Source organism: Myotis nattereri (assembly GCF_964212035.1).
Source record: "Myotis nattereri genome assembly, chromosome: X".
NCBI classification, from domain to species: Eukaryota; Metazoa; Chordata; class Mammalia; order Chiroptera; family Vespertilionidae; genus Myotis; species Myotis nattereri.
The window spans coordinates 32,617,263-32,629,602 of NC_138078.1; the positions used below are offsets into that span (position 1 = coordinate 32,617,263).

Sequence of the window (12,340 nt, forward strand, 5' to 3'; positions counted from 1 at the left end):
TGTATTTGCATGTGGCCCGCGGGCTGTAGTTTGAGGACCCCTGATCTAAACATTTGCCTGGCTGGTGAGGCAGCCGATGGATGTGTCTCTCTCATCGATTTTTCTTTCTCTCTATTCCTCTCCCTTCCTCTCTCTCTTTAAAATCAATTAAAACATACTTAAAAAAGAGATTTAAACTTTTAATTTAGAGTTTAATAGGAATAAATAAAATACTTGAATCTGGGTTGAAATTAAGTTTCTGCCTAATTTTCTGATTTGATTTTTTTTAATAGCTGTGACATGAGCTAAATGTGCAGTTTTACCTTTGCATTGCTCATTCTAGTCAGTTCTTCACCTAATATTTTTCATCGTTTAGAATAGTGCTGAAGGTCTGTACATAGGTTAAGTAGTAAAGGGTGTGGCTCTCTAAGAGCTTGTTGTACTCAGAAGTTTTTCCTTTTCAGTAATTCTATTTTTTTTCCAAAAGAAATAAGTTATTCTTTATAAAATAAACCAGTCACAGTAAATTTTCTGGTTCTCTGTAATTTTCTTTCCATTCTGGTCTTCACTAGTTATAAATAACACATGAAATGACTTTCAAGGTAGAAAGCAGGAATCCATTTTGAAATGTTCTATAAAATAAAGAATGATTTATGGTTTCATATGATTTGGGCTGAAAGCACTCGGGCTTTGCCAGGTCATCAAAGTCCTGTCAGGGGAATCTATTATTTATTGTTCGATATGCTGGGAGTGGTGTAAATACTTTATTTTATGTTTATCTTATGTAAGTATAGTGTTGGAAAAATCAATTCCAGATACTTATAGAGTTTTAAGAATATACCATGGAGAACTGTCCTGAAAGGTATAGTTATATATAATGAGGTTTAACATTAAAATTTAAGATTAAAATGGGATTTTGAAAAAAAATGAATGTTTTCATTCTTATAAAATGTTTTAGATAACATTCTTGAAAATGTTAATTTTATACATTTTTGTTCCTCATTTTACATCTCTATTTTATTTAGACAGATTTTGGAAAATTGCAGAAAGTTGGGACTATATGTGTTTGTTTGTTATATGATCATATAACATTCTGTAAGCTTCTAATATATTTTTTTTAGCTGCCAAGTTTATAGCAGAATCTCATGTGAGAAGGGCAGGATATAACACCTCAATTTCCACCAGTACAAACTGTTATGAAATGCTAATTTAAAACTGTATTTGATAAAAATGACTTGCCAGTAAAAGTTACTGGTCATGCATTAGAATTCTACATTTTTTCTATAGTCCTTTGGCATTCTTATTTGATACAGCTTCACTTATGAATTTAATAATCATTTAATAATGTGAAGTATGTAAATGATATTAAGTTTTTGATGAACTTCTATAGTGTACATATAGAAAAGGCCTCTAGTATACATATAAGAAGGTTATTGGACTTCTTTTAAAACAAAACTTTTACGTTGTTAGATTTTTAAAGATAACTTAAGTAAATAGTAAACAAATGATAGTTTTTTTTCCTTCAAATCACTAATCTTATTGGAGTAGGAAGCGAACCAATATTTATTGAATGTCAGTGACATGCTAGGAGGCACTGTGTAAGGTGTTTTATGTCATTTTGTACCGATTCCTCCCTATACCCTTATGAGATTATTCGCTCCATATTTCAGCTGAAACATTGTACTTGTTTATCTTTACTCACGTATTTTACAGTGTGCTTTCATTATAATACTGTGTAATTTGACCCTGATCTAGGTTATCTGCTTCTAACTCATATATGGCTTTTCCTAGTGGGAGAGGTTGTATAATTCATTATAAGCCTATATATATTTCATATACATGCCCTCACAAGAATTGTGTGTGAATTTACGTAATGATTTGGAAGTTGTTCACTTATTATGGTGTCAAGTGTTAAAAAATAGTTTTATTGAAATCAGTCAAATGATATTAAATTATGAAAAACTAATTTGCAATCAGTTTAAATGCTATTATATTGTCTTATCAATGCCAATTTAAACAAAACAGTTATTTCACTTATTTTCCTAACTTCTACATAAGAGCACAAATTTTAAAGTTAACTTTATTCATAAACAAAAATTTAAAAATACCCTGATACTTCAAGTTCAAATTTAATACAAGTTCATCCTTCATCCTGTGAATAGAATTGTTTTGCTGAAATACCAATTTGACCATGCTGTTCTGGTTAAAATCCTTTCAAGACTCATTGTTGCTTACAGGGTCAAAGTCAGACTCCACAGTTGGGCTCCAACCACTCTTTTTGAACATCACCTTTTAGTTCTGTCTTCCTTCACCCTTTACCAGAACTATTCCCTTCCACTTTCCTTTTTCCCTTCACATTTTTCCTTCTTTTATACTCTTCAGTTGAACTGTTACAGATCTTGAAACACTCCGGTAGTGTCTCCTGCTCTTTGGAGCTTTCCATGACTCCTTGTACAGACGGAATGTTTCTTTCCAATGTGTTCACATAACAGTTTTAATTACTTTTAATCCATTTAAATTTGTATTCTTTATGCTCTGAGCTCGTTTAGGCGAGGAATTGCCTTAATCTTAGCGCCCTCCCCCCCCCCCCCCCGGCACACACACACTACCTATCACAATCTACTCCATCCCTCTCTCCCTCTCCCCTTTTCCCATTTTCTTCTTTTCTTTCCTTCAAAAAAGTATTTACTGAGAAACTACCATGTTCCTCCTCTGTTCAAGAACTTGGGATTTATTATATGGATGGGAAGAAAGTTAAAATCCTGGCTATGAAGATATTACTAACTGTATTATTAGACTTATTTTATTCATTCTAAGCATGAAGTTGATAGGTCCATTTAACATAGGAACAGCCTGTCAATCTCACAAACTTGTGGGATGCCTGGATCGAAGTATTAAGGGAAAACACAAATGATAGTAATTTTGGTCTTATGTAATTTGGACTCACATCATGTTCATATTGAAATCCGATCTTGGCTTTGCTTTGTTAGCAGAGACATGACTTCTGACAGTGTTGATCACAGCTGTGGAAATAACCACATGCTAGCCACATGTGTATTTGCCTATACAAAGTAACAGCTAATTTGAGCCAAATAGAGGAGTGTCATTTTATTATTATTTTTCATTGGAGTGGGCATCTGGTAAAAATAGGTGTATGTTTGGAGTAGTAAATGTAGTATTTTTAAACTATCTTTCTGAAGAATAATAAAAGTAGACAGTGTTTATAGAGCAAGTACCCTCTGCTAATGACTGAGTCATTCTATGAGATAAATGGTAGTATTCCTACTGATGAAGAAACAAAGGCTCAGAGAAGTCAAGTGACTTGTCTGAAATCACACAGCTAGGTAAGCAGCAAAGCTAAGATTCAAGTCCAGGGGTGTCTGACTGAGACCATTCCCATTTCATTGCCTTGCTGTCCTGCACTTACATCCTCATCCTTAAACTCATATCTGAGTTGGAGAGAGTGAATTTACCATGGCAATTTGAATTCGAGATAATGAATTACTTGATCTTTGGCAAGTTATTTAACCTTTCTCATCCCAATTCTCACATGGATAATACTGCTTGCCTCCCAGGATTATAATGAGGAATAAATGAGATGATGTGCAAAAATACATTGTGAACAATAAAAGCCCTATGCTAATGAATATTTAGTAATATATTATTAATGCTGTCATTATTACATACTTTAACATACTAATTCTGCTTCCTGAATATTTCTTTGCTGGTGTCATTTTTACTAAGCTGCATAGCATCTTTTAAACTACTATAATGACTGTATTTCATTAATAAAAATAGTTATTTCTTTAGGTGTAAAAAGTTGAGATAGTCAAGATAAAAAACATTAGAACCATACAATTTTAACTGTTTGAAGAAGTATGCTTTATGCTTAACTATTTAAAACTCTCCTTTCTTTCTTCCACTTCCTTGTGTACCACAAATTCTCCCTCTTTTTTTTCTTTGAATTACATCCGAAGTTGAAAATTTATGATGACTTATTTCTAATAGTTGATGTTTAATGGCTGTATACAATGCATTTGATCAGAACTTCTTTTTTGAACAAAGTCTCATATAGCCCAAAGTGTTCACCACTGAAAAACTAGTTTTTTGGTGAATGCCGCTGGAGCTTGTCTTTAATGTGGTTTTTATCTAGAGATTGACTATGTCAATTGTTTACATATGCATATTGCTTTTACATAAAGAAGATAACTATTCCAGTTTCTTGAAATTCTTGATGCATAGTGTAGTTTAAATACTTGCCGAAAGGATGCTGACAGTCAGGGTGTTCTCACTGTTGTGACAGTCAGTAGTAGCACTATAGAATTGCACTAAACTTTCAGAATATGCTTTGTTGTTCTGACAGAAATGATTTAATATCCCCTGTTGAAATGGTAGATCTTATGATAAAAAGTTATGGAAGAGTCTTGAACTTCTAACATAGGGTATTAACCAGTCATTGCAGCTGAACATCTGATTTTTTTGATTATAAAATCACTAGTGGCCCAGTGCACAAAATTCGTGCACATTAAAAGGGGATTAATCAGAGGATATATTTTAATATTGCTATTTGTCCTTTCTCTGTAATAGAAGTACCAGAGATGAAAGAAAATTAGTAAAATGTATATGAAAATCTTCCTCTTGTCAGAGTCTGGGGCTCGCTGTGGGACCCAGAGTCAAGTATTTGCCCACCTGTGGTGCCTCAAAATCGTGCAAGACCTAGACCCAGCTGGCCCCACTCCCATTGGGCGAGATCCAGACCCGGCTGGCCCCACCCTTGTCAAGCCCTGTCAGCCAGAGGGCGCAGCCTCAGATCCCCTGTCAAGCCCCGCCAGGTGAGGGGGCACAGCATCAGGGCCTCCATCAAGCCCTGCAGGTTGAGGGGTGCAGCCTCAGGTCCTCTGTCAAGTCCCACCAGGCAGGGGGCACAGCCTCAACTCCCCCAGTGCACACCGGCGGGGGTACAGAGTGTACCCCACTTCAGGCTCGCCAGTGCACTCTCATGTACCCCGGCCCAGCGCCGGGGTGAGGGGTGCGACCTGAGGTCACCTAACCCAGTGCCACGGCAGGGGGCACAACCTGAGGTCTGCTGTCAAGCCCCGCTGGGTGGGGGACGCGTCCTGAGATCTCCCGTCAAGTCCCACTTGGCGGGGGTTGCGGCCTGAGGTCCCCCGTCAATCCCCACCAGGCAGGGGTTGCAGTCTGAGATCCCCCGTCAAGCCCTGCTGGGCAGGGGGCACAGCCTCAGGTCCCCTGGCCCGACACCGGGCAGGGGGCGCAGCCTCAGGTCCCCCGTCAAGCCCCTCTGGGCGGGGTGGTGTGCAGCCTCAGGTCCCTCGGCACCCAGGTCGGGGGTATGGCCTGAGGTCCCCCGGCCCAACACCAGGGCCGGGATGCACGTTGAAGTCCACCATCAAGCCCTGCTGGGCGGGGGGCACACCTTGAGGTCCCCTGTCAAGCTCCGCCCGGTGAGGGACATAGCCTGAGATCCCCCATCAAGTCCCACCGGGCAGAGGGTGCAGCCTTAGGTCCCCCGGCCTGGCACTGGGAGGGGGGCGCAGCCTCATGTCCCCTGTCAAGCCCTGCCAGGTGGGGGGCACTGCCTGAGGTCCCCTGTCAAGTCCCACTGGGCAGGGGGCACGGCCTCAGGTCCCCTGGCCTGGTGCTGGGGTGGAGGGTGTGGGGGGTGTGGCCTCAGGTGCCCCGTCAAGCCCTGTTGGGTGGGGGGGCGTGGCCTGAGGTCCCCTGGCCCAGCGCCAGGGAGAGAGGGGCATGGCCTGAGGTCCCCCAGCCTGGCGCTGGGGCGCGGGGCACGGCCTGAGGTCCCCTGTCAAGCCCCACAGGGCGGGGGGGGGGCACAGCCTCAGGTTCCCTTCCCCAGCCCAGCGCCACACAGCCTCAGTCAGGTCCCTGCTGATTGCTCCTTAAGGCTCGTTACGGGAACTCGTACTTTGCTGTGTGTGCAGCCATCTTGTGTTATGGAAACCCCACCTATGCTGTGGGTGCAACCATCTTGTATTATGGAAACCCCGCCTCTGCTGTGGGCACCACCAGTTTTGTGACAGCGTGACAGTCAATTTGCATATTCCCCCTTTATTAGATAGGATTATCTTTGGTAATTTTTTTATTTTTGTTTGTATGGAGAATAGTAATATATATTTCCTTTTATGATAACCAATTTTATGGTGTGGCTTAATATGATTCCAAAACGGTAATGTTCTTTTTTAATTGTTGTATTAACTGAAAACTAAAATACTATATCTTGTAAATGGTCTCTTTTTAAACTAGATAACGTTTTGCTTAGACGAATGTATGTCATTCCCTATCACACGCACTGTGGCTTTGGAGTTAGATTTTGGTTCAAATTTCAACTCTAGGACATTTTTATTTTCTTAAAGCATTGGGCAACAAGTTAACATATTTGCACTCCAGTATGCAGATACTTCGCTCTCAGTCCATTTGGGATAATCAAATGAACTAGAGTGTGAACATAGTTCCTAAATAATAAAGTTCAAAATGAATGAACAGTTTATGATAGTTGCTCATTTATGGTAATTTGCTGATAAAAATAATTTAAGTACTTGGTTTTTAAAAATATCTCTTCCACATAATAAAATTTTCGGCATTAGTAGTCTGTTTAAGAAACATCTAATGGTATAATAATATACATGTTATAGTTTAGAATACAAAGCTGAGCTTATTTTGTTAAACTTTTATACAGCTATGGCATGAATCAAATATTTTGCACTATATATATATATATATATTTCTACATTCTAAATGATGTAAGTGTGTGTTTTTATAGGTTTGCCTGAATCCATCATTGCGGCTGCCTGTTCAAGAAGTGGCCAGAGGGTTCTGCATGTTGATTCGTAAGTTTATCAATGATAGTATTTAATACTTCCTAAATATCTCTATACAAAATTTAAAAATTAAATATACATGTGTGTACATATATACATATACATCATATATAAACTTTTCAAGTTAGAAATATGATTAGAATTAATTTCCACAAAAAGTATGTGAAATATATAATGAACAAGTTTTACTATTATACTCTGTGAAATAGTGTATTTCCTTTAAGAATAAACCAAATGTACCATGATTTTATTTTTCAGTTGAGTGATTTTGGTTTTTAAGTGATGAATAATTCTCCAAGAGTCTTGGATACCTCACATGTACCCTTTTTCTTGTACATGTGTGTGGGCATATACGACCTGTACATTTGATGGTTGAAAAACACAGCTAATAGATTTAGAGTATGTGGTTTTAATAAAAATTTAAAGTATTAGAAAATCTAAACTAATAAAAATATCTACAGTTTTTTCCTTTTTCCCTTAAATGTCATTATAAAAAGGAAGTTATGACAAATTTAAGTTTAAGATAAAGCATAGTTTAAATCTCTTCTTCTTTCCTGCTTCCTCCTAAAACAAATCCGTAACAGTCCACCTGCCCATTTAGTGCTTTTGAACATTATATTTTGACATTTTGATTGTTCATTAAATGGGAATGAAAAAGAAATAGAAGATAACTTTATGATTTCTGTTAATATTAACTATAATGTTTTTCATAATGCCAGAATACTAAGGATAGCTAGATTTCTTATAATTTATAGTGCTTTCTCATATATTACCCCATTGTAAATATGTAGGAATTTAACAAAGGGTATTATTTCATTTACATTTAACCCTTTATAAATTTATTTTGAAAGCCTATTAACTCTTCAGTTGTTGGATGAAATTTCTAAATGAAATTACGTTCAATTTTCAAACAAGTCTTGCCCTTGGAATTCTCTTTTCACTATTGTATGTGTAACTGCTTGTGTTAATGTTTCAACTTAGTCTTTTTTGAAATCTGCCACCATTAAAGCCCAGGTACTGAGCCAATGTGCTTTACAGGGCTTAATAAAAATCTAAATTCATTTTTTTTTCTGTTAATGTTAATTAACCTAAAATTGAAAATAAAAATCTTAAATTTTCCTAAACTGTCATTTACTGTGCTCATACTCTATACTACTCACCATATCAGAATCTTCACATATGCTATGTAATTAATTCCCATCACAGCCAAGTGAGGTTGGTGGTGTTATCTCAGTTTAACAAGTGGGGAAGTGTGAAGCATAGAGAGTAAGAGGTTAAGTAATTTCTCTAACTATCTAGCTAGTGCTTATCTTACTTTACATTCAAATTTAATTAATTAATTAATTACTTTTTAAAATAAATCTATATTGTTCAGGTTATTACAGTTGTTGTTCTTTTCCCCCCATAGGTTCCCTCCACCCGGTTCCCACCCCACCCCCTGCCCTTACCCGCCCCCCCCCCACTGTCCTCATCCATAGATGTACGATTTTTGTCCAGTCTCTTTCTGCACACCACACCCTCTTCCCCCTGAGAATTGTCAGTCCACTCCCTTTCTATGCCCCTGATTTTATTCTATTCACCAGTTTATTCTGTCATCAGGTGTTTTATTCACTTGAGTTTTAGATTCACTTGTTGATAGATATGCATTTGTTGTCACTTTGTTGTTCATAATTTTTATCTTTACCTTTTTCTTCTTCTTCCTCTTCTTAAAGAATGCCCTTCAGCATTTCATATAATACTGGTTTGGTGGTGATGAACTCCTTTAGGTTTTTCTTGTCTGTGAAGCTCTTTATCTGATCTTCAATTCTAAATGATAGCTTTGCTGGGTAGAGTAATCTTGGTAGTAGGTTCTTTCTATTCATCACTTTGAATATTTCTTGCCACTCCCTTCTGGCCTGCATAGTTTCTGTTGAGAAATCAGCTGACAGTCGTATGGGTAGTCCCTTGTAGGTAACTAACTGTTTTTCTCTTGCTGCTTTTAAGATTCTCTCTTTGTCTTTTGCTCTTGGCATTTGAATTATGATGTGTCTTGGTGTGGTCCTCTTTGGATTCCTTTTGTTTGGGGTTCTCTGCGCTTCCTGGACTTGTAAGTCTATTTCTTTGACCAGGTAGGGGAAGTTTTCTGTCATTATTTCTTCAAATAGGTTTTCAATATCTTGCTCTCTCTCTTCTTGTGGCTCCCCTATAATTCGTATGTTGGTATGCTTGAAGTTTTCCCAGAGGTTCCTTGCACTATCTTCATATTTTTGTATTCTTTTTTTCCTTTTGCTTTTCTGGTTGGGTGTTTTTTCCTTCTTCGTATTTCAAATCTTTGACTTGATTCTTGGGATCCTCTAGTCTGCTGTTGGATCTCTGTATATTATTCTTTATTTCTGACAGTGTATACTTAATTTCTAGTTGGTCCTTTTTCATATCCTTGAGGGTCTCACTATATTTCTCAGAGGTTTCTAGAAGATTCTTGAGTAACCTTATAACTGTGGTTTTGAACTCTATATCCAGTAGTTTGCTTTCCTCCATTTCTGTCATTTGTGACCTGTTTCTTTGTCTCCAAATTTTGGCTGTTTCCCTGTGTTGATAGAGTGGCTTTGTGTGCTAGGTGTCCTATAGGGCTTAGTGGCTCAGCCTCCCTAATTACCTGAGGTGGGCACTCTTGGTGCACCCCTTTGGGGGCTGTGTGTACAGTCTTATTGTATTTAAGCCTTGATTGCTGTTGATATCACTGGGAGGAAATGAGCTCTAGGCCAATTGGATGTGAGGACCAGCTGTGTCTACAATGGAAGAGCTGCTGTGCCGGAGACACCCTTATGGGGCAGGACTTGCTTCAGTGGGGCTTTGGCGCTCACTGAGTCTGCCCCCTAAATGTGTCTCTTATGGATGGGAAGAGTCATAATTAGGATGGTTTCACTCTGACCACTGGGTAGACTGGCTCTTAGATCTCCAAGGAGGTTCAAAGTCAGCCACTGCCTGAGGCCACCCAGCAGGAGCTACAGGGAGATCTGCAGATTCCTCCTCTTTGTTTGGGGTTTGGAGATGCCCAGATGAAGTGCAGCTGTGAAGTAATGCATGCTGCTGGTGAGCCTTAGGACTTCCTTTGGAAGCTCTGGGGTTCTCTGACTCAACTACATTTTGACAGGCTTTTAGGCAGAGAAAGGCCAGGCCATTCTTATGCAAAAGCCTCTACACACAGCTTGGGTGGGGTTGTAAATTGGCTGGGGCGGGGTCTCAGGGAAGTACCAGGGCAGAGCAAACCACAATGGCTGCCAGTCTGCTGTGCCTTGGAGTGGCCCTGGGGTCTGTGTCACATGGCCCCATGCAGGAACAACGAACACTGCAAGCACCTCTGTGGGAAAGCCGCCCTCACGTTCTGGCCCAATTCCAGATAGTCCAGTTTCTCTCTGTATGAGTCTGGGTCCCCAAATTCTCACCTGGAACTGTAGTTCAAAGCAGTGGGGAGCTTTTTTCTCCCACCTGATTGGAAAAGACAACAGCATACCCAGCTGCCAGTCCCTTTCACGCGCGCCTCTGTACCTCCACACTTCCACACCTCTACATCTCCTACCGGAGTCAATGCGCTTTTCTCTTTCCTTCTAGTTGTAGAATTTCCACTCAGCCAGCCTTCCTGTGGTCCTGGATGATATTCGTTTTGTCTTTTAGTTGTAGTTTTAATGTGGTTGTGCGCGGCAGCAAGTTCAGGTGTTTACCTATGCCGCCATCTGGGTTATCCCTGAGCTAAATTCAAATTTTTTTTATGTTTTTTATTCCAAAACCTGATGGCTTCCCAGAATGATGAATATTTTAGAAATTGCATAGGGTTTAGTGATATTCAGAAATAAAATCTTGCATAGCAATTTAAGAGGCTATATCTTATTTTGTTAAACAGATTGTCATTTGGAAAGGCTTTATAATATGGTTGCCTTAAGAACTTATAGCTTAATAAAAGTAGTATTTCAAAATGAGAAAACTTTTTCCTCCACTTTAGATCCTTAGGCTTGGTGGCTTTTGAGAGTTTAGATCCATCTAGGTATTGATTTATAGGGTGTATTTCTGCTGTGGGCCAGGTTTAAATATCTTCTCATTTTTATTCATTTTAGCATTTAAGGCTCTTCATAGTCAGATTGTCTTCCCCAAGTGCCTTTCATTTCTAATATACATTGTACAATAGCACCATATATCTCTTTCATAGACATACCTTCCTATTTTTTTTAAAAAAATATTTAAATCGTGGTAAGAAACATAACATAAAATTTGCCATTTTAACCATTTTTAAGTGTACAGCTCAGTAGTGTTAAGTATGTTCATATTGTTGTGCAACAGATCTCCAGAACTCTCTTGATCTTGCCAAACTGAAACTATACCCATTAAAAATAACTTCCCATTCTTCCTCCCCTTAGCCCATAGCAACCACCATTCTACTTTCTGTCTCCATGAATTTGACTATTTCAGATACCTCATATAATGGGAATAATACAATATTTGTCTTTTTGTGCTGCCTTATTTCACTCAGCATAATGCCCTCAAGGTTCATCCATTTTTTATCATGTGTCAGAATCTCTTTCCATTTTAAGATTGAATAATATTACATTGTGTGTATATACCATACCCATTCATAAACATTCGGGTTACTTCCATCCCTTGACTATAGTGAATAATGCTGCTATGAACATAGATGCGCAACTACATCTTTGAGATCCTGCATTCAGTTCTTTTGTATATATACCCAGAATTGGGATTGCTAGATGAGGTGGTAATTCTATTTTTAATTTTGTGAAGAATTGCCATATATTTTCCATATAGCAGCTGTACCATTTTACATTCCCACTAACTTCTCAAGCTTTGGCTCCACTGGGAAGTTGTGTGTGAGTTTTTGAGCCAGAGTGCCCTGGTTCAAATAATTTTTTCAGCACCCACATGGTGTGTAACCTTTGACAATTTATCTAATCTTTTTATATTCCTGTTTCTTGATATAAAGGGCATAATAACAATGCTTACTTTATAAGATTCTTTATAGGATTAAATAAAATAATCCATGGAATCCTAATAATAACATCTACAATGACCATAGGCTCGACAGAGTGGAAGTTAGTGCTGGGTTGCCATGACTGTGGGCGCCCCGACCCAGCACTGACTGCCGAGGGGGCTGTGGATCAGTTCCGAAGAGAGTCCTGGAGAGAAAAGTAGGGTCTGATCTGTAGGCTCCATGGCAGCTGTTGATCAGCACTTGCCACTTTCTTTCACTCCAGGCCTAAACCGGTGGTCGGACATCCCCCAAGGCGTCCCCAATTAGAGAGGGTGCAGGCAGGGCTGAGGGAACCCTGCTTCCTGTGAACGAATTTCTTGCACCAGACCACTAGTCTATATATATAAAAGCCTAAACGACCCTTACGACTGGTCAATCAAAAGACCAGTCTGGTAGCTATGATGCACACTGACCACCAGGGGCAGATGCTCAACAAGGAGCTGCACCCTGGTGGTCAGTGCACTGCCACAGCCAACCTCCTTTG

The 12,340-nt window shown here is 39.1% G+C and overlaps 1 protein-coding gene across 1 annotated transcript in view; it reads left to right on the plus strand.

Moving 5' to 3' along the window:
• CHM (CHM Rab escort protein) overlaps positions 1–12,340 on the plus strand; it is a 283,722-nt gene that overhangs the window by 29,788 nt on the left and 241,594 nt on the right. Inside the window, exon 2 of the mRNA XM_081115452.1 lies at positions 6,782–6,848. Within this exon, the coding sequence (XP_080971578.1) occupies positions 6,782–6,848 (67 nt within the window). The remainder of the gene's footprint in view (positions 1–6,781; positions 6,849–12,340) is intronic.